At 35.0% G+C, this 23,065-nt stretch overlaps 1 protein-coding gene across 1 annotated transcript in view; it reads left to right on the top strand.

Annotated features, from left to right (window-relative positions):
* The window catches only part of RNF145 (ring finger protein 145), a 62,449-nt gene extending 39,832 nt beyond the window's left edge, over window positions 1–22,617 (top strand). Inside the window, exons 5-11 of the mRNA XM_061188386.1 lie at window positions 2,245–2,480; window positions 4,941–5,116; window positions 8,499–8,639; window positions 11,146–11,328; window positions 17,991–18,138; window positions 19,062–19,418; window positions 21,649–22,617. Of these exons, the coding sequence (XP_061044369.1) occupies window positions 2,245–2,480; window positions 4,941–5,116; window positions 8,499–8,639; window positions 11,146–11,328; window positions 17,991–18,138; window positions 19,062–19,418; window positions 21,649–22,032 (1,625 nt within the window). The 3' untranslated portion in view covers window positions 22,033–22,617. The remainder of the gene's footprint in view (window positions 1–2,244; window positions 2,481–4,940; window positions 5,117–8,498; window positions 8,640–11,145; window positions 11,329–17,990; window positions 18,139–19,061; window positions 19,419–21,648) is intronic.
* The last annotated feature ends 448 nt before the right edge of the window (window positions 22,618–23,065 follow it).

Here is a 23,065-nt window from a genome sequence, read left to right as displayed (position 1 = left end):
TCTTTCTTAATGCCTTTATGAATGTTTTTCATGTGATTTGAATATCAGTTCTTTAAAAGCTAAAATTAGTACTTTGGGGGAAAAAATACCACATATGTTACATACAGTGTAGTAAATTGTTAATAAATTTTCAGCTTTGTATAAAAATAGTTGCCGTTTTTGAATTCTTCTAACAATAATATGGATAGAACACAAATTAGAATCTAAAAATATTGTTTTGCTTTTCATTGGCAAGAAGGAAGAGAATTTGATTCTTAAATTAATTTGGAAGATGACATGTTCAAGAATTTCTAAGAAATTCTGAGAGGAGCAATAAGAGGAGACGTGTCCAGTCAGTGAAAAGGAATACTGGGCACTGTCATCAGAGTAGAGCACTGAAAAAAAATAGCAAGTTCCGACACAGACACAAAATATACAGAAGATTTTGAAGTATACCAAAGTGGCATTTCAAATTAATGAGAAAAGAATTGGATGATTCCAATAGCTAGTTTTGAGACAACTGACTACACATCTGGAAAAACATAGATCTTTACTTTTTACCTTATTCTAAAATAATTTCCATATATATTAATTTTTAAATTAAAGAAAATATAGGTGATTACATGTATAATCTTGAGTAGGGGGAGCCATATAATTAACCATGGCACCAGAAGTAGAAACCATTAAGGAAAAGATTGATAGGTTTGACTCTTTATAATAAAAACTTTTATACTATGAGAGAAAAAAGTTATTAAAATACTCAAATGACAGATTGGGAAAATACAATCATATGATAAAGGAGGTTAATATCTTGATCAAACAGCAGAAGGCTACATATCCTAGTAAAAGAATAGACAAAGAATGTGAACAAACGTTTTGCCAAATAATTGCAAATGCTTTTACATATTGATTGGCCAAAAAGTTCGTTCAGGTTTTTCCGTAACATCTTACAGAAAAACTCGAACGAACTTTTTGGCCAACCCATTACTTATTGGTAATATTCAGTGCTACTGGTAAACGACAAAATACAAATTTAACAAAAACTTAGAAAATATTCCTTGCCCTTCCCTTTCTTAAATTATTTTCACTGTTGACAGGTAGGTGGGAAAATGGGCACCCTGTACACTGTGTGTTTTGTTTCTGTAGGGCAATTGACAGTATGTGTCAAAAGCCTTAAAAAATGTTTCTTCTGACTCAGTAATCCCACTTATAGGAATTTAGGCTAAGAAAATATTAGGAAATGTGCTCCAAGTAGTTTATACAGTGATGTAAATGTACAAGCTTATTCATAACAAAGCATTTTATAATTATGAAATATTTGAAAGTAGCCAAATGCTAATATTGTCATATGCATTCAGTTTTTTAACTAAAAAAACAACAAAAGCCTTTATTTACTTATTTATTTGAGAGATATATGCATAATGTATTAAATGAAAAAAGCTGATTGTGTGTATGCTATAATCTCCTTTATATAAAACATTTGTGTATATTCACATGCATAGAATAAATCTGAAAAGGTAACAACATGAATAACTTTGAGCACTGCCTAGGTTTCGGATAAAATGCTAAGGCTTTACGTGCAATACCTTATTTAATGAACACGACATTAACAGTGCTACCTTTGGGTGACAGGACTGTCGGAGATTGAGGCTTCTTTTTCCTTTTTACTTCTCTGTATTTCCTAACTTTTCTATAATCATGCATAATCCTCTGTGAGAAGAATTTGTTGTTTAAACTTTTCAGTTTTAACTTCTCATTATTGAGTCATTTGGGAAGGCTTGCACCGTCCTGTAGAAGCAATTAAAGATTGAAAACCTCAGAATAAATCTTGTCACAGCATGATCTTGGACAAGTAACTATATCTCTTGGATTTTATACTTTTACCTCTAGACGAGAACAGTTAAATATTGAGGGCCTTTGTAAAAGGAGCTAAATATATTTAGTTGTAGCTGAATTATTGTTTGAATGAGACATTTTAAAAAATTGCCATATTATATATGCCATCTGGAATGTGATAAAGACCAGTGGATATTTGTGCTGTTTTTTTTAAGTCAATCCTAGGGAATGGGTGCTCAAAATTCACAGAACATGTGAATATGTAATTTTGGTCAGATGAAATTAAAATTTGATTTAAAATATTATCTAAGAGATCCTAACTAAACTCCTTCAAAAGCTGTGTCATCATCCTTATCAACAGTGTCTTGTTTTTATTTTGTGGATACCAAATCTCGAAATTAAATGCGTTCTCCCCCCCCCCCCTTTTAGGTCAGTTGGTGGTGTGTACTTTATGCTCCTGTGTCATGAAAACGAAGCAGATTTGGCTCTTTTCAGCTCACATGCTTCCTCTTCTAGCACGCCTCTGCCTTGTTCCTCTGGAGACAATTGTTATCATCAACAAATTTGCTATGATTTTTACTGGATTGGAAGTTCTTTATTTTCTTGGGTCTAACCTTCTAGTACCTTATAACCTTGCCAAGTCTGCATACAGAGAGTTGGTTCAGGTAAGACTGTGTAGATAAAATTCTACATAAATATTAAGTATATTAAAGATTTAGTTCACTTTTATTTCACAGTCATGGTCATGGTAACATTATGTTTGACAGTTTCAAAATAGTAACTATTTTCAACCTAATTAGGAGCATTTGCGATTCTTTATTAAGTTCTATTGAGAGGCAGTAAAGTGAGGTAAGTGCTTCTCCGGAAGCAGATGGTCTGGGTTCTCACTCTGATGCTGCTGTTTACCAGCTGTGTAACCTGGCGTTACTCACTTAAGTTTACTTATCTGTAAAATGGAGCTAATAATAACTGTTGTACTTAACGCATAGGGTAGCCGTGAGATTTGAATGAGTTCAGTGCCAGGTAGATGATATTCAGTGTTAACTACGATAACAAAGACAAGAATGATGTAGAATTGAATACCTAGAGGTCAAATCCTGTTTTTTTCCTGATTATAGTCCTGTGAGTACAGTTTTTTCCTTACGTTTGTTTAATAGACTGAGAAGTTAAATAGTTCTGGGCTATGGTATGACAGATTTCATTTAGATGTGGTGCTTGGACTGATTTTGCCAACATAACGTGCTTCTGTTTCTCCTACTTTTATCAGCCTTTGCTCTCAAACAGATTATTTCCAGACACAAACAGTAGGTATTCAGCAGATAAATAGTTCTATTTGATTTAATCAGTGAATTTCAGTATATAAAATAGGTCTTAAAACTGACATTGGTATAAAGAGAGTATTAAAATGGGCATTCTTTCCTAGCTCTTTACTGTGTGCATGACCGTAAGGTACAGGAAGCTTTCAGATTGGTCAAACTGATACTACTAAATGAATCCTTTCCTTGTTGTTATTGTTGTGGCCCCAGGGGCAGATTTCCCAGAAAAATTCCCTAAGCTCTTGGCCTTACCCTGATTCTACTGATTTCTTCATCTTACATAACGATTAACTTGAGCAACTTTCTTGAAAGTAGATCTTCCGAAGAAGATGAAGTTATTTTCATACTCTGATTGAACAGTTTCTTCATGGGGAAGGGTTGTTGTATTCAGAGTCAGAATGACAAACTTATGTATTTTTTATTTGAATTCAATCTTGTGGAACTACCTTGGTTTGTAAGAAGCGGTAGATATTCAGTAAATATTACTTGGATACTGTTTATTTAGTCACTGTAAGGACAAAGCCTCCGTTTTTCAGTGTCATGTTTACCTTCTTGCTTGCCATAAGGTTCTTGTAGCACAAGGTGTTGCAGTTGAAAATAAAGTATAGGTTATGAAATTCGTGACCTGGAAAGAATTGGATAGACAAGAAATGGAAACTGTCAAGGTATTTTAGTGGTCTTTTCCTTGAATGGAAAGGAGGAAAAGTACTCTACCTCTCAGTGATTAGTTTGCTGCTAATAATAATTTTGCAGCTAGCTGGACAATTTCCTTTTTCTTTCAGTATTTTCTAGTTGGGAAAAAATAGGGGTTAATCATGACTCAGTTTTAGAAAAAATATTTGATTTACAGATGAAAAAATGTAAATTTAGAATAACCTACAAGTCAGTGTATTTTCATTTAAGGTCTTTATAGTTTTTGAAACATTCTGGTGTCACACCGAGCATTCCGGCAAGACCAATTGGCTGCTTAGGTTAGAGTTTGTAACCTACTTGGCAAAACCCTGTTGTGTTGCCAGGATCCGGTCTCTGGCTTAGTAACTCCAGAAACTTGGTTACGGCTATACTCTTAGGCTGAATCAGATTATGAGAATTAATTCCTCCTAATCAGTCTCATAAGAAATTGTTTTATAAACTAGACAGCTAATTTATTGACTTATAGTAGTTTAATAAACTTTTTTTAGGTGTACCTTTTTTCCTGGTGTTAATGCACTTGGCAAACCAAATCATTTGAGAAATGTTGCTTGATAAATACACAGTAGGAGCAAGGGGAATTGATTTGTCTGGGGGAAAAGACTTCCTGTCTTTGCTCCATAATAAACTTCTCCAGTGATTATTCTGTCTTCCATCAAACTACTTCTCATCTATGACCTTCCTGAATAAACTCTGGAAAATTCTTTTATATTTCCCTTCCTCCTAGCCCTTCAAGCAGTATTGCATCGTTTATGCTAGTCCTGTTAGACATGAGTAAGTTTACCAAGGCTCCTCAAACTCCCTTGATGTAGTTTTACTCTGACTGTGACTTTATTTTGACATTATCCCTGAACTGTTAGGGCAGTTTACTATTGCCATTTGATGAATGTGTGTCAACTGTTAATAATAATGCAAAATCAGAAAATTAACAAAGACATGCTAATTCCTACTTGTATGTATAGAGCTAACTTTGAAGGAATTGAGTTGAAATAATCTTGCAAGAAAAGAAAAGCTACTCAGTTTTTCTCTTTAAGTACTTTAGGTTAAACTCTTTTGTGTTTAAATGTGTTTATTGAAGTGATACAAGGTGTTTTCCTAAAGTCGTATTTTCTTACTCAGGTAGTGGAGGTATATGGCCTTCTAGCCTTGGGGATGTCCCTGTGGAATCAGCTGGTAGTCCCTGTACTGTTCATGGTTTTCTGGCTCGTCTTATTTGCTCTTCAGATTTACTCCTATTTCAGTACTCGAGATCAGCCTGCATCACGAGAGAGGCTTCTTTTCCTTTTCCTCACAAGGTAATTAATAAGAGTATACGATACTATATATAACCTCAGGAAGAGAAAACTTTGATCTAGGAATAGTAAGTTTTTCAAATTAACTTTTGTCAGTCTTTTTATAGTGCTTCATATTCAATTAAAATAGGATTTTCACTCAGTGGATGCCTAGGTCTGGCAATGTAGGGAGGTGCTAATATAATAATGGTGGTATATTTGGCTGCACTGTAGACCGTAGTACAGCAAATGATTTGTGGAAAGGTACGTAGCAAATTGTAAAAATGTTTTTTCAATTTCAAGTTAAACTACTGGAAAAGAAATATGTTACTAAAAACTGTCACTTTAATTGAGTATTTAATATGTGCCAGCCACACTAATAAACACTTCTTCATACTTACTTTTATAGCAGCCCTGCAAGAAAGGTGCCTTTATTATCATTAGCATTTCAGAGCTAAGGAAACTGTACCAAGAGTAACTTGCCCAGGTGCCAGTGCCAAAAGAAGGGGTGCTGACACTCAAACCCCATCTGAGTCCAAATCCTATGACTTACCTATATACTTTCACTATGCCCTGTTATTTTCAATGTTTTGCTTCCGTATTAAGATAGAGTCAAATAATGGTAAGATGAGTAGATCATAGTATTTTACTATTTAACCTAAAGGAATTCTAAGACTTGGTTTCTAAAGTAAATTATTAAAAAAAAACTTAAGTCATTAGAGTCCTTTTTCCACCTCATTATCTTTGTTGTGAGCTTATCTAGACATTTGTCACTGTTAAATTCCAAGTTTCCATCTCAAGCCCTCAGAATCTAGCAAATGGGTCTACATCTTCATTCCCTGGCTCATTGTCACTTTAAAAGGCAAGAAAGAAACTCTCCTCCTGGGAAGTAAGTACAGGCGAATACAACTTTAGAGTTTTAGTTAGTAGAGCTGTTGTTTCCCAGCCATCCAAAATGATGGAGTGTTGTGCACTAAGTGGTGTAGGGGAGGAGAAGTTTAAGACAAATTTACTCTCTTTAAGGAGCATGTTACTTGTTAAGATTGAAAATGTTACAAAGTTAAACAGCAATAAAAATGTCATGGGGCAATACCTATTTTGACAAGTAAGTAAAATAAACTTACTGATACTGAGTCAGATTTTGTACTTTCTGAGACTTTTAATTAAAAAGTAGCTTTTATAAACATGCAATAAACTGATATCAAACACATTTTAATGGCCAATTCATTGTTTCACTGCTATTTGTTTTTATGTAAGTATTATGGAGATTTTATGCAGAGTTTTAAAATGGTCCAAAAAGTAACTGAATTTAAAGAGAAAGAGAGATATACAGTTCTGTGGTTAGGATAACCTAAGTGTGGGACTGGGATTGGTCATGTTTTAAACCAAATTATTATCCATTGTGAAGCACAATCAAATGAAGCATAGTATAATGTAAGAGGCTTAACAAATCAGTAAGCTATGAATGAATTTGAACTTAACAAAGTAAGAAAATAATGCTGAGATTTTAGGTGAGGCTTAGATATCTTGCCAAAATAATTTTCTTCTTTATTCCTTTTCCATACATAGGATAGGTTGCCCCTTCTCTATATAAGAATATTTTAATTTGGTGTTTTATAGAGAAGTTCCTGTGTGGTTCTTTCATTAATTTGTATCTCTGTAAGCATTGTTCTTTGTCCTTCTTGATGCTCTTGTGAGTCAGGTTATGTGTGTATGTTGCCTTGCCAAAGAACAACTTACTTTCAAAAAGGAGGATCACAAGTTTACCAGGATACCCTGACTAAAACAAACCAACAAAGCACGGCAAACAAGCTGAAAAACAAAAAGAAGGGGTTTTTTGCAGCCAGGAAATAGAAACTAAAATCAATAAAATGTCTCATTGAGGAGAGATGGGAAGAAAAGTTTTATAAATTTCCCAGCCTCTTTCACTTCCCCAAAGCTAGGTTGAAACCTTTCGTTTTCTTTAGTATGCTCTGGAAAAATAGCACCACACTCTTTTTTAAAGTAAGAGAAAAAGAATGTGCTCCTCTTGAAAATGTAATTAAATCATACTGTTTGGGTAAAAAAGATTTCTTTAAATATAGACACAAGAATAGAGAAATTGTATGGACATTCAGTAAAACTTTCAGACTTTTCCAATGGGAATGAAGTAAAATTTTCAGTGTTATTTTTAGCCGTGATTCTCATATTTTTAAATTACCGGACAATTTGTTGAAACATGTTGTATAATGATTTTTCTGAGAAAAATATCAAACATTTCAGAAATTAGACTTGTAAGAATGCCATAAAATTATTTATTCTTTAGCTGTCAACTACCATGATTGGTAGATATTTTGGCTCCTAATGGAAAACCAAACATTTTTTTCCTCATCATAATGCACAGTGGTCTACGTAAAATTAGATGTTTTCACATAAAAAGTAACTTAAAAACAGTTGTGTAAGAAGGATAACCGTGTAGCAGAGGCATGGAGCTACATAGTAAAGGGCAGATACTGATTTGCCTGAATGAATTCCTCATCCATGCAAGACACTCTTCACTGAAATTTCAAAACTTAAGATACTGTGCTTTGAACGTTTTTTTATTAGTTGCTTTGTAAATGCTAAATCCAAATTATTGGTACATAATATTACATATATTTGCAAAATACTTGTTAAATTATTCTCAAACATGTTCAATGAAAGTATTGAATGTACTTCTATAAAATATGAAAGTATTTCCAAGGTTTAGTGCAAGTCCAGTTCTCCTTATTAAAAATTGGTATTAAAATTATTTTTAAATGGTCTTGGGCTGTATTCTTGGACATGCTTTTGAAATAACCCAGAAAAAAACCTCCATTTACCTACGCCTAAATTAATTAAAATGTAAAGCACCAGTAGCATGGAAGGCACTGTTGGAGTGAGAGGAGTCAGGGGCTGCAGAGTCTGCACAGGCCCTACCCCATAGCAGTTTGGTCAGAGAAGGAGTTTTGACAAGGAACCACATTAGCAGTACAGTCTGATTGATTTGAACAGCCAGAACCTTTCAGAAGAACAATGGGCAACTATACACGTTTCTTTTGAATATTATCAGCATGTTAATTAGATATTTCTTAAGGTTTGAACAAGATTTAAGACTTCAGAGTTTTACTACCTTTGAAGGAGATGATAGTTAATAAAAATAAAAAAGACCGTGTTTCAGATTTGGTGCTATGTGCTGAATATTTGCCAAAGAGTTAGAAAAATGAGGTTAGAATAATAATAAGAATGGATTTAAATTATTAACAGAGTGGTTAGGTGATTTCATCTCAAATTTTGGGTGTTTTCATTGAGGATCAGATCAAGCTTGGTGGTTATTTAAAGGCCTAAGATGTTTCAATTCCAAATAAACAATTTTTATCGGTCAATATTTCCCCCCCTTTTTTTCTAGTATTGCTGAATGCTGCAGCACTCCTTACTCACTTTTGGGTTTGGTCTTCACGGTTTCTTTTGTTGCCTTGGGTGTTCTGACACTCTGCAAGTTTTACTTGCAGGGTTATCGAGCTTTCATGAATGATCCTGCCATGAATCGGTAAGTTCTTCACCCTGAATAGCTCTAGACATTTAAATCTTATGTAACTTGAAGAAGGAATGATGAATTTCTTTGTTGATGAATCTTAGAGGAAATGGAATTTTGAGGACTTTTTTTTTGGAATGGTTGCAATATTTAGATTAAAATACTATGAAAAAATAACTAAATTTCTGTGTATAAAAGATGTATTTTTATTGTATGTACGTAACAATGTATATTAGACACTTTCCTTTCCTAGATTTATTTAAGAGATTTTTGGATAGCTTGCTTTTTCCCATTTGACATTTGTGTCGCTCTGTTAAAATCAGATTTCTAAATTTGATACTTTCTTAAAGATTTTTTTTTTATGTTTGAACATAATTTTGATACTGATTGAAGTTTCAAAGGATGCATTAATGAGGATGCAGAATAGTTATTCCAGTTGTTATTAAATCACTAAGATCAGGTATTAGGAAACTATTTCTAAAACTTGTCATGATTTCTGTTATCTGAATTAACATAGAGGTTTAATGGTTTCATTTATATAAATTTATGTAACCTCTTCTTAAAGTATTTAAATTTTTATGGAATATTTCATAATTAGTAGATGCTGAGTACCTTGTAAATTGAGGGGAAATTTTAATTTGTTGTATATTAGTTTTTTAATGACAGAAAAGAAAAAACCTATGCTCTGTAATTTTCCTGCCAGTCCCAGCTAACACCTTTATAATGGAAAAAGGGAGTGGGGACAAGACAGAAAAATAATTCATGTTTAAGTTCACAGAATTCATACCATTCAGAAAGCACAAAATGGAAAACGACAACTTTCTTCCCCTACTTCCCATTTCCTCTCCCCAAAGGTAACAGCTATAGATGGTAATTTAAAACATTTCTTATAGGGAAAAGTATATATAGTCTTTTCCACATACTATACACATTGTTCTATACCTTATCTTGTCACTTAATATGGTTTAGATAGGTTTTTTTGTTTTGTTTTTATGTCAACACATATACCTTGTTCTTTTCAATGAATGCACAGTATTGCAAAAATAATGTATCTCTTTTATTTTTTTTTCTATTTAAAAATAATGCTGCTATGAGTGTCTTTGTTCATGTCTCTCTTTTTAAACCCTTAATTAGGAAAATTTTAAACCAGGAAAGCTGAGAAAATAGTAAAATGAACCCCTATGTATGTACCTGGCACCCATCTCCAGTAATATGGCCAGTGTTGTGTGTTGTGTGCCCCTGTCAATTCCACCTACCTTGTCCCATAACACCCCCTAGCTGCATTTGTTTGGAGCAAATCCCAGATAAAATATTATTTTACCTCTAAATCTTTTAGGAAAAAACCGTAACTACAATAGAGCATTCATTTCTGATAGAAGAATTCCTTGACATCAAATACCCAGTTGGTGTTCATATTTCCCTAATTACCTGTCTAAATTTTTAAAAACATTTTGTTTGCTCAACTCAGGATCCAAATAATGCCCATATTGTAGTTGACTGGTATGCCTCTTAAGTCTCTTTCAATATTTAGGTCCCTGCTATCTCTGTATTTTTTCCCTTTAATGTTATTTGTTGAAGACATCAGATTGTTTGTCCTACTTAGTTTTTCAGTCTGCATTTTACTGATTGTATCCCCATGATGTCACATAACATGTTCCAGTGTTTACTTTATCTCTCAAATCTATGTGTGTGTGTGTGTGTGTGTGTATATATATATCTTAAAAATCTATATCTATATATCTTAACTTTTGTAGTACATCCATAGGGTAAATTACTAGTAATATTACTGAGTTGAAGGGTATGTACATTTTAAATTTATTAGCAATTCTTCTCCAGAAACATTTTACTGGTTTATATCTCAATATTAGTCTGTCCATATTTTTTTACATTCCTTGTCAGTACTTGGGTCATCAAACTTTGAAATATTTGCTAATTTGTGTATCTGAAAACTGTACCTGTCCTTTGCTCATTTCTCATTTATTTGTAAGATTCTTTATAATTCAAGTCAATAGGATAAAAAGGTCTTAGGACTTTGTATATATTTTCCATATGGAAATTGAATTTCAAAAAAAGTATTTTTGTTTACATCTCTGGTTCTTATGGTCTTCTGAAATAGACCTTCCCTACTCCAAGATTATAGAGACATTCACCTGTGGTTCTCTATTTTATAATCGGGATATAGCTCATGATGTAAATATGTATAATTCAGTGGATATCTAAGAATGGTAGGAGTGTCTGACTCGTTAGCAAAGCCTGGTTAGAGCACTTTTATTTATCTGAGAAGTTGCTTTTTTTCTCCTCACTGTATGCTAAAATTATAGCTATTATGTTTTGCACATGTAGTGATACATTATGCTTGTATATTATTACATTGACATTAATATTCTGATCAAGTTTTTTTGTTGGAGTCAGAATAGATCACAAATATGTAATAACAGTCTAAGCCTTTGGATTATTTTCCCTCAGAATTAAATGTGATTCTGATTATTGTTTGTTTTTCCAAAAACGTGTGCTTTTCTAGGGGCATGACAGAAGGAGTTACGCTGTTAATCCTGGCGGTGCAGACTGGTCTGATAGAGCTGCAGGTTGTTCACCGGGCATTCCTGCTCAGTATTATCCTTTTCATTGTTGTAGCTTCTATCCTGCAGTCTATGTTAGAGATTGCAGATCCTATTGTTTTGGCGCTGGGAGCATCTAGAGACAAGTAAGAAACTTCCTAAAAGAAATTTTTGTCATATTGTTTACATAATTTGTTGTCTGAAGATCTAGGTATTGTCTAGAGACAAGGTGGATGAATAATTGGTATTAGCTTATTGACAAGTTTACCTTTTTATTTTTTGTATGTATTTGACTTTTCTGTTTTTTTTTTTTCTCAACATTCCTGTATATAAAAGTCACATTAAAGGCCAAGTAATTACAAATCAGCTTTTTCTTCTTCAGAGAAATGTAGTACTTTTTTATACTTATCCAGTTTTTAAATTAAGAATGTAGAGCATAAAATTCAGTACAGTAAATATAACAAATAATATACAGTTTTATTCTGTGCAATGCTAAAGGAGAGGAAACATTGAGAGAAAGGGCAAATGAAGGAGAGAAAAATAAAGGTGGTCAGACAGTTATAAAGATAGGCATTTATGGAATAACAAGTCTCATCTGATGGCGTTTTGCAACTAACTGAGGTTATAATGGGGATTCTTGACACCTTATGGGACCAGCTGGATTCATATTCATCTCATATTATAGAAATTTTCATAAGGAATAAAAGTCAAATTATTATTTGGCTCTTTAAGATACTATGATATAAATATGTATAATTCAGTGGATGTCTAAGAATGGTAGGAGTGTAACCTACCTAATGGTAGGCTTATAGTAATTTATACAAGGATTTTCTATAAGGAATTGCTTAAAACTCAGAGCCACTATTTTTTTCCAGCATCCTTCTACACACTCTGATTATTGATTATTGAAATACCCGATTTAATTGCTTCCTTGGTGGTGCTTTATAAGTAAGGAAATTAACATTTTAATTATAGTTAATCAGATTTATCTTTCTATCCCCATATCCCATATTGCCAAACATTCTGAAAACTTGTCAAACCGTAGAATGGCTGAAAGAGTCAATTTAATTTAAATAAGCTCAAAGCTCTTGGATATGTTTCAGATAATTTTAATCATTATACTTATTTGAGATTTGGTTTTCAGGTTTAAGGTTTCTCAGCAGAAGCATTTAAGATGTTGAATTCAATGGTGAACTTAGTTAAATAGTCACTTAAATTGGGGTTTTGACCTAAGTACAATTACTATTTTGTCCTATCTGGCAGTATCCTTTAGTATTATTAATTATACCAATTAAAAGACTGATATAATACAATAGAAAGTTTGGAAAAGAGAGAGAAATAAGACCATAATTTCACTGCCATAGGCACCAGTAAATTCAGTTCTGGGTCCTTCCAGGGTGCTGAACTAGCATCATTACTGGCTTCTTCCTCCAAGATCAAATACAGAGGAAATTTAGAGGGAAAGAAGCAAGACTGAGAAGCCCTGTGTGTTGGTGTGGAGTGGTTATTTTGGATTGGTGTCACTGTTGTTACTCGTGTCTGTAGCAGCATTAATTGGCCTGAGGCAAGAGAGGCTCTTGGCTGTGACAGGATGAGATAGGAATGAACAGTTAGGGTTCTGTTCTTACTTCTCTCCCACCACTGCCTATGGTAATTAGAAAATACAATCAACAGTTAAATGGCAGTACTTCTTTAAACAAATGAAATGGGAAAGTTGTGAGAAAAATAAAACTTATTAGAGCTGACTTAAGAATTAAAAAGCTTGGATAGTTCTGTTAAAGAAATGGAAGCAAATGGTAAACATCCTGACTCAGATGGTGTTATAGGCAAGTTCTGCCAAACTTTGAAGGAGCAGATATCCCTGTTTTAAACAAATACTTTCAGACAACAGAAAGACTATGCCCCTACCCCTGCTCATTCTTTGAAACCAGTATAAATCCATATTGAAATCAGACAGACAATTTGAGAAAGATAAATTAAAGTTTATTTCACTTACAATAGGAGATATTGTGAAGGTTTTATAATAATTGGCTCAAGTATAGACAACTTGACCAATGGAACAGAGCCCCCAGACAGGTCCATATATATATGGGACTTTGGTGTATGACTGAAGTCGCATGTCAGATGAGTGGGGCAGGTGGTTCTCTTCTGTAATGTAGCTGGAAAAAAATGGTTTCTAATTGGAAAAAGATGGAATTGGATTCCTGTCTCACAGCCGTAAACAAAAGAATCGACTCCAGAATGGTAGAGCCTTAAATGCCAAAATAAAAAATTAAATCTGCATAGAGTAGTATATTTTGGACCTTCAAGTAGGAAAAAAAATTCTTAAACTGATGGAACTGGCCGTGAAAGACTGAGACTAAGAATGACTATGATTATGAAAGAAAAGAATGATAAATCTAACTATCAAAATTAATAACATTTTCTAGACCTAAAGGAAACTTGTATTAGAAATGATAGTTACAAACCTGGGAGAAGATATTTATAGTATTCACACTTGCTCAAGAATTAGTATCAAGAATATGTAAATAGCTCAGATTGGTGAGAGAAGTGGATAAAATACATCATCAGGCTTTTAGTGAAAGCGGAAACAATGAATATGAAGAGAGGTTCAGTGTCTTTAGTGGTCAGAGAAATGTGAATCAAGACTGCTGTGAGATACTGTTTTAAACCTATGGAAGTGGCAATGAAAAAATAATAGAAAAGAAGGAAGGAAGGGAGAGAGAGGAAAGAAAGCTGATACCTAGGGTAGAAGAAAACATAGGTCCCCAGATATCCCAGGTTTCTGGTAGGAGTGTAAATTAGTGTAATCACTTTGAAAAACAGTTTAGCATTGTCTCCTTCTACGTAGATACTCAAGACATTCTTGTGCATGTTCAGGAGGGACATGTAGAAGAATGTTCATAGCACAATTCACAATAGCAAAAACCTGGGAACAAGTCATATGCCAATCAAACAGGAAAGGGGGTGAATAAATGTGATAATAGTCACAGTGGAATGTTAAAAACATAGTGATGCATTAAACATTATGAATGATTCATAGCAATAGATAAAGTAAATCCAAAAAGATGACAATATAGAATGTTATTTTTATGTCAAAAACAGAATTTTAAAATACACTCTTTAGGAGTACATATGGATAAACAAAACTGTAGAAAGGGAAGCAAGCAAGAGAGTGAAGAGCACAGGACTCATGAAATGGTTTCATTGGGTGGAGGGAGGCAGGACATGGACTAGCCTGGCCTGCCATGTGGTCCAGGGCCTCTTTTGTACGGGGAGATGGGTTCATGAATGCTTGCTACATTTCAGGTATTTAAAATAGCTAATTGGATTACGAACTAATAAAAAGAGGGACATGCACAGACCATAACGATAGTGCATTCTGAACAGAGGATTGTGATTAATTCAATTAAGTGTACCAGGATTCTAATTAATTCAATTAAGTGTACCATTAAAAAAGGAAATGAAAAATATCCTAATTCTCACATTAGGAGAACAATTAAAAGGTAATATTGAAACTCTGCTTCTCTCTGTCGTTAAGGAAGTAATTATTAGGGGAAAATCCTCACACGTCTTGGTGTTGCTTGGACTGGAGGTAATTTCCAGTGTTTAAACTTAAAAATGTGTCTCAGATAGTTTTAGCCGTAGATATAATTGTTATTATTATCCAGGAATTTTATTACAGTTGTTAGCAAGGAATTTTACAACTAGAGTCTACTGTATTCAAATGATACAGCAGATTTTCAGATGACTAACTTTTCATGAAATGGGTTGAGGTGAATTAAAAACATTTTTTTTTCACTTTATAGTGCTTAACCTGTTAATGGGATGTGATTCTAGCATCATTTTCCGCTATTCGTTTTATGTTTAATTTTAAATTAGATTTTTATTGAATTTTAACTGCTTAAATAAGGATAAATATGTATGTAATGTTTGTGTGTATATAAAACACAGAAATTAGACGTAAGTTTAAAACTGTTGGCATAATGTTATATTTACTTTTCTGTGTACATGTATAAATATATGTTTGTATATATATGTAAATTATATAAGTGTATCACAGCTAGCTTGATTTTGAAAAAAATATTTAAAGTTTTAAGGCAAATTGCCCTATTATAACTACTGTTACAGTAATTCCTTTCTGCCTGCTTTTCTTTAAAAAAAGTAAAAGTTTGGAATCTCAAAGCAGAGCTACTGTGGCAGGTTTATATTTGTCCCTTAACTTCTCATAAGAAAAATGTTTGACAAGAAAAGATGTAAAACACTTTCCAAAGTACCTAGCTTTAATTTTAACCAGAATAATAATTTACTTTCTTATCAGACTTGCTAATTGTGGACAGTCCCACACAGTATAGCATTTAACTTAGTGTGGTTATTTTTCCTCCCACCTATGTTGTAATAGAGTTAAAGGTAGGCAGGATGATTTATGTTACTTTTCTGTCTCCTTGAGATACTTCACATGGACTTGAGAACATATCACAGATGCTGATATTTAATTAAAACAGCATAATTATTGTGGCTATGAGCTTTAAACTATTTTGGTTGAAATTCACGTTTCCTCATAATGTTTTTAAATAATCTGTGTTTGTTTTTATTAGGAAATCATTAAATGATTTAAGTCTTGATATTCAGTTTACATAGATTGTAATTGAGTTTTGTTTTTAAGAGAGGGAATGGCTGTTTGGGGCTCACGCTGATTTCTTTCTAGATTTGTGATCCTTATGTTAAAAAATTACTCCAACTTTGGCTTTTATTTACCAAGGAAATGCAAGTATCTAGCATCTTTTTTTTTTTTTTTAAAATCCCTTGTTGGGGTAATAAGTCATTACATCATCATTTGTCTTATAAATTGGATATATAAAATAAACAATAAACTTGTAGGGGGTGGAAATCATACCTTTTTTTTTTTTTGCACAAAAAGATTTTTTCAAGGTTCTGCTTAAGGCACTTGTTGGGGGAGGGTTTTGTGTCATTTTTCTTTTAGAAGTTGGTTTACAATCTGTATTAAATTGGGGGTATATTTAAGGAATGATCTATTAGAATAGTACAATGTACGAAGAACTAAATAAAAGAAAAGATTATGTTCCTTCTCCTTTTGCCATAACTAGGGGACTCCTGCTGTGTATTCCACTATTGACAAGGAGGGTTCAAGTGGAATCAGAAGCTGAAATCTAAGTCTAAGAAATTTCTTGACTTGTTGGTTGTCTTAAAAGCATAAAGTTATACATGGAACTATTCTGCTGTGTAATGACCACAATTAACTTTTGTCCTGCTTATATCATAGGGCTTTGCACTTGGGTGGATAGGTGGGTAGGTAAGAAAAGGTAGTAATTGATGGAAAATAATTTGAAAAATATCAAGCAGAAATAAGTTTTCAAGTTTTATTTGGCACTTATTTCAAACAAGCCTCTGTGCTTAGGAGCTGGAGTTATCCTATTTTTGAGGAGATTAAATATGGGTGATAAGACTTTTTTTAAATGTGTGTACATATATAAAATATTTTTATTTAAATAATAAATATAAAATAAAAATATAAGTAAGAATGTTTAGGTGTATATGATACATAATATATAAAATATTATATATAAATATCTATATATTGAAGCAGTGCTTCAATTTATTGTATGATTGTTTGGTACAGATGTTAAGAATTCTGAGAGGGTAGATGATTCCTGGGGAAAGGATATCATTACCTGTATAAATATATTTGTTTAGCTTGAGCTAGTCTAAAGGGTTTAGAAAAGGAGAGAGTGGGATGCAGGCATTTCTGGTGGGATTTTTAAGAGTGCTTGTGTTTTCTTGGGAAGAGAGTTAACCATCTTTGCTTGTAGTGAGGGACAGATGTTGGCAAGTTTGGACCAAAAAATTGGGAGTGATGGGGACTTCCCTGGTGGCACAGTGGTTGAGAATCCGCCTGCCAATGCGGGGACATGGGTTCAAGCCCTCATCTGGGAAGATCCCACATGCTGCGGAGCAACTAAGCCCGTGGGCCACAGCTACTGAGCTTGCATGCTGCAACTGCTGGAGCCCGTGCTCTGCAACAAGAGAAGCCATCGCAATAAGAAGCTTGCACACGGCAACGAAGAGTAGCCCCCGCTTGCCGCAACTAGAGAAAGCCCACGTGCAGCAACGAAGACCCAACACAGCCCAAAATAAATAAATAAAAAAAGGCTAAAAAAAAAAAAATTGGGAGTGGAGGACCTAAAATGCCAGGCTAGGAAGTTTAGAGAAGGTATTGACAGTATTATGCTAGCAGAGCTTTGGAACGATTAATCTCTCTAGGAACAGGGGCTAGAAGGGAGGAAGATCAGCTAGTAGGTCTTAAAGTGCAGTGGTTCATAGTTTTTCCCCAACCTCAACAGATGTGAGGGGTAATACCCCTGCTCATCGGAGAGCCATTCCTCTTAGTAACACTGCACTCAACGGCTGCAGAGATTTTCATCCAGGGTGGTGCAGGTGAGGAGAGGACGTCACGACTTAAGACAGCACATTACTGTTAAAATTGTTGAAGTTTAATTCTATAAAAGCCTCACATCGCTTTGAGATTGCTTGGAATGGGAATGAGATTGAAAGCAAACTATTCAGAAAAAAAAAAAGAATTGGTGGTACTTGTCAATTGACTGAGTGTGGGGTGTTAAGAGAAAAGGTACTTTGAAGCCTTTGACATGACTTGCCCTGAAATCTAGCACTGTGACTGGCATGGAGAAAGGTGTGCAGTAAAATGCTGTGAAATTGAAGCATGGCACGAGATCGGTTAGTTGTGCTGCTAGGTGACAGGCACGTTAAAAGAATACTTTTCTTTCTCTAGGAGTTTATGGAAACACTTCCGTGCTGTGAGCCTTTGTTTATTTTTACTGGTGTTCCCTGCTTATATGGCTTATATGATTTGCCAGTTTTTCCACATGGATTTTTGGCTTCTTATCATTATTTCTAGCAGCATTCTCACCTCTCTTCAGGTAAGCCCAGGATTAATTAACTTTATATAATAACTGATTTTCTTATTTTTCCTTCCAGAAAAGGAATTAAGCTTTTTCAAGATTAATGATGATAAGTGGTCTATTTAGGTGATTACTTCCCATCCTCTTTACTAGAATGCATTACATTTATTTGCGCATAGGAGTTAGAAGGTAGATTATTAAAATACTAAGCCTATCTGTCACTGTAGTTTTTTTTAATCAAGGTAATTAAACTTCGCAATATCTCTTTTTCAAAATGGTATGATACAGAACTGTCATGTAAATCTTAAATAGATAAGTAACTATAAAATATTAAAAGATTTTAGTGCTTGTTTGCGCACATTTTGCCCACTCAGAAATATCCATAGTTTCATAATGTATATAAATAAATGATACCTGTGTATGTATTACACAGACATGATATATACTTTACACACACACTCATACACACACACACACACACACACACACAATGTTACCATGGAATGGATAAACTTACTGTAACTTAAAAGTGTATCTTGGCTGCCTAATCAGTAACAAGTAAAAGAAAAATGTAGCACTGGCGATAAAGATTTATTCATTGTTCCTTGTAGAAGTAAAGGTTCTTTGAAAGTTGAGGAACAGATATGAGTACAGAATTAGGAAATTTTAGATAGAATTGTGAGGGTTTTGGTGACCAGGGGAAAGAGGGAAAGAATGTCAGAGAAGACTGATTACTAATCAGAATCATTTTAGTAAAGTTATATCTCAGGGTACTTTTCAGTATCAAAGATCCGTATTACTGAGATCACCCACATTTTAATTGTACCACTGTCTCCTCTGGATATGAAATCTGGTATACTAAAGATATTAGTATGTGTTATCACTTAAAGTCTAGGAAAAACCTTTATTAGTGATTATATACATACTTTTTTTTTTTTCAGGTTCTAGGAACACTTTTTATTTATGTCTTATTTATGGTTGAGGAATTCAGAAAAGAGCCAGTAGAAAACATGGATGATGTCATCTACTATGTGAACGGCACTTACCGCCTGCTGGAGTTTCTCGTGGCCCTCTGTGTGGTGGCCTACGGCGTCTCTGAGACCATCTTTGGAGAATGGACAGTAATGGGCTCGATGATCATCTTCATCCATTCCTACTATAATGTGTGGCTTCGGGCCCAACTGGGGTGGAAGAGCTTCCTTCTCCGAAGAGACGCTGTGAATAAGATTAAATCATTACCCGTTGCTACGAAAGAGCAGCTTGAGAAACACAATGATATTTGTGCCATCTGTTATCAGGTAACTCATACAGTAAGAAGCCATTTGGGTGGTTCATACCACGTATCCCTTGGGACTTTAACCACATTATCCAAATTCAAGTTAAATTTCCAGGCAGAAATTATCTCCTGGGTAAAAAAAAAGTGGGCCTCAGATATTATTAAAGACCTGATAAAATATTTCCATTTTATTTCTAAAGTAAGTTTTAAATTTAGTTCCTCAAGTTCTAATTTATTGTTATTTTCAACATTATTGCTCACCCATAAATAAAGGAAAAACAGGTCAGGTGTATTTTATATTTACTCCTGAATATACACGCACACACACATATGTGTACTATCAAATACATACTATCAATCAGGAGTCAGCAACTACAGAAAAGTGGTGTGCCAAGATTCTGACTCTTTCCCTCTGGTATTTCCAGGGTAGGGGGTAAACGTTCATTCACCTGACGTAGGCGGAGAGAGTATGCGCTTCCCTGTGGGCTGAGGTATATCTGAGGTGGATGCAGCCTCTGTGTGGAAGTGGGGGGCAGGAGATATGGCAGAGGCACCCAGTTGGTGTACATTATGGTTGGCCTCCCTGGCATCTTTGGCGCATGAGCCCTCAATAGCTGATGACTGCCTTCTAGCAAGAATTGAAATCAGCTTGGAAATATAACAGTAACAAGCAACAGGCCTAGAGTTTAGTCACCAGTCACCTGTGCAGGAGGGTGATTGAGTAGCAGCTTTTATAGCTAAACTGTACTGTTGGAAATATGGGCAGAAATTCTGGGCCACAACACAAACTGTTCCTTTAAAATCACTCTTAAAAAGTGTGGGCTGGCGAAATAAAACTATAGATAGTGTCAATGAGTATACAGGGGAGGTACTTGCTCCAAGGCTGCTTTACAGTGTAGAAGGGATGTGTATGTGTTTGTGCGTGAAGGCCATCTAGAGTAAGAATTTTTCCTAAGAGTAAAATTAAGCTGCCACTTTTTGATTGTTATTAGAGCATACTTTTGGGTACTAGCAAAATAATATTTTCCAGGTTCTTTTTGCATTTGGGGGGATTGAGGAGCAATGTAGATTCCCCCAAACTTAAGTGGCCATTGTCTTCTTTTGGGTCCTTTGTGCTCGGTAGCCTTGTTGTATGCAGGACAAAGCATAGCCAAGACAGATTTGGGGCACATCAACTTCAGCAGCCTATGTCTAAATATAGCGTCTCTGGGATTTGAGAGTCCTCTTTTTGTATTTCCTGTTGTCACATCACTTTTTTTGAGGTGCTTGAACTACCTGCTGATATCACACTGAAAATAAAACTCAAATTGCTTACCTTCCTAGCTGGCTGCTCTTCCTTGGATGGCTTTCTGCTTAAAAGTTGACTCCCAGGTGTTACCAGTTCTTGGCAAGGAATTTCTATTATAGCCACAACTCCTTGTTTTGGGACTTTAAACAAAATTAATGGTTGATCAACCAAATGTATGTTGTTACAATTTAAACTTCATATCCCTAGCCTTCCCTCCCCAAATATATCTTATGCAAGGACTACTAGTGCAAAGTATACCATTTCTTATTCCAGTGGTTATTAAACTTAAGTGTGCATTAAAGTCACATGGGTGGCTTGCTTTACCTATGGATTTGTGAATGCCATCTTCAGATATCCAGTAGGTCTGGGGTGGCCCCAGAATATGCATGGTTAGCCAGCACTCCAGGTGATTCTGATGCACGTTGAAAAAACACTGGCTTATATCGTGAAAACTGGGATGTACATTGTCCCTAATGAAGTTGCCACTTCCTTGCCAATACCCTGGTGTTATGTGGCTGATTTTGTCTCCTTGCCAATAATCTCATCATGGAATAATGTGTTGAGCTGTGTTGAAGCAAAAAAGTGGAAAAAGTCCAATCTTCATCAGATTTCCTGAGGTTCTAATTATACTCGTGGAGACCCAGTGATCATACTGCTACAGTTTTATAACCTTTGTTTCATACTAAGTCCGAACCCCATTACAAAGGTCGTTTCTTCCTCATTTTTGGTTTTTACTTCTTTTTAAAAATTGCTTAGCCAGTGGTTCATGTATTATTTGTATAAAGCGGTCTCTGATGGCAGGAGGATTATTACAAAAATATAAAATGAGTTTTATTCTAAGATCTGTGTTGCAAATTTTCTATGGAGAATTTGTGAGAAAGAAATGTTGTAACTAGAACTCGAGCATAGCAGCAAAGATTTTAGATAATAGACATTTATGAGTTATCTTTTTCCCCCTTTTTAGGACATGAAATCTGCTGTGATCACACCTTGCAGTCATTTCTTCCATGCAGGCTGTCTCAAGAAGTGGCTGTATGTCCAGGAGACCTGCCCTCTGTGCCACTGCCACCTCAAAAACTCCTCGCAGCTGCCAGGGTTAGGAGCTGACCCGGTTCCACAGCCTCCTGCTGGAGCTGAGCAAAATGTGCTTCAGGAAGGTACTGAACCCCCAGGCCAGGAGCGTCCTCGGGGGACCGGGGTGCAAGAAGGTTCTAGGGACAATGACGAGTGCATTGCCAGAAGATCAGATAGCCAGGAAGGGGCTTGTGATCCCAAGGAAAATCCTCTTAGTGCAAAAGGTGCAGCACATCCTGTTGAGGTCAGCCTAGAAGAAAAGCAGCAGGAGTAATGCTTTGCTACTCTGGAGGAGAAGTTAACTCATGATGGAATTCGTGCCCAGATTTGAGGAGTGAATGTATGAGGTGATTAGGCAGGAAACTTGACATTCCAAGGATCTAATCCAGGAAGTACTCTCAGTGGAGACCACCTGCTTTCATCCCCTTGACTTTGTGGGAGAAATTTTGCAAAGTATGCTAATCAAAATGTATTTATATATCCTACGCTGATGTTTGGTAGAGGTTTGCCAAGAAAATTCAACCTCAGCAACTTCAGAAACAGCCCCTGATTTGTAAGGGATAAATAAAATCAGATTTGAGTGTCTGAAAGGGGCTAAAGAAAGGAGGATAAAGAGCATGAGGACACCATGGGAGGAAGCAGACAGAAGTGGAACTGATATTTCACTTTCTATGGGACAGGACCATTCTTGTTACAAAGTATGAGTGGTGACCAGCCCTTTTCTCTACCCCCTTTTCCCTCAGTTAATTGGAACTCAGTCAGGTGATTATTTGTACAGCACTGAAACGAAATCAAAGACGTAAAAGCATTGATTGTATTCAAAGATTGAAGCACGCTCATACTTCGTATGTGCTTTGGGGGAGGGGGTGGGTGGGCACTTGGGCCTTGTGGGTGCATTCATGTAATCTGAGACTCTTGAACTTTATGATGGAGTCTTCAATATTTTGATGTATATGAAACTTTTGTTAATACATCGTATACTGTGTTGGCTGTGTGAAGTAAACTAAAACTCTAATGAACACTTTGGAGTCCACATTAGTATAGGAGACCAAAGTGGGAAGGGCTTTAGGGCACTGATAAAGGCCCTAAGTGTACTTTTCAATCCTGTGTAATGTTTAATTCTTGCAGCTGAATCAAAACAGTGTTAAATTATGGCAATATTTGCACTTTGGGAATGAGTACATAACTGTATGATCACACTCTGCAAATGCCACTTTTAAAGCTGTTAATAGACTTTGCACCTTTTCTTTGACAAGGATTTGTCATATTTAAATTTTTACATTCATCATGGCTACAGGTAGAACTGG

The sequence above is a fragment of the Eubalaena glacialis genome, chromosome 4 (assembly GCF_028564815.1).
Source record: "Eubalaena glacialis isolate mEubGla1 chromosome 4, mEubGla1.1.hap2.+ XY, whole genome shotgun sequence".
In the NCBI taxonomy this organism is placed as follows: Eukaryota; Metazoa; Chordata; class Mammalia; order Artiodactyla; family Balaenidae; genus Eubalaena; species Eubalaena glacialis.
Note: the sequence above shows the minus strand (reverse complement) of the source record. Positions and strands in the feature narration are given on the sequence as shown.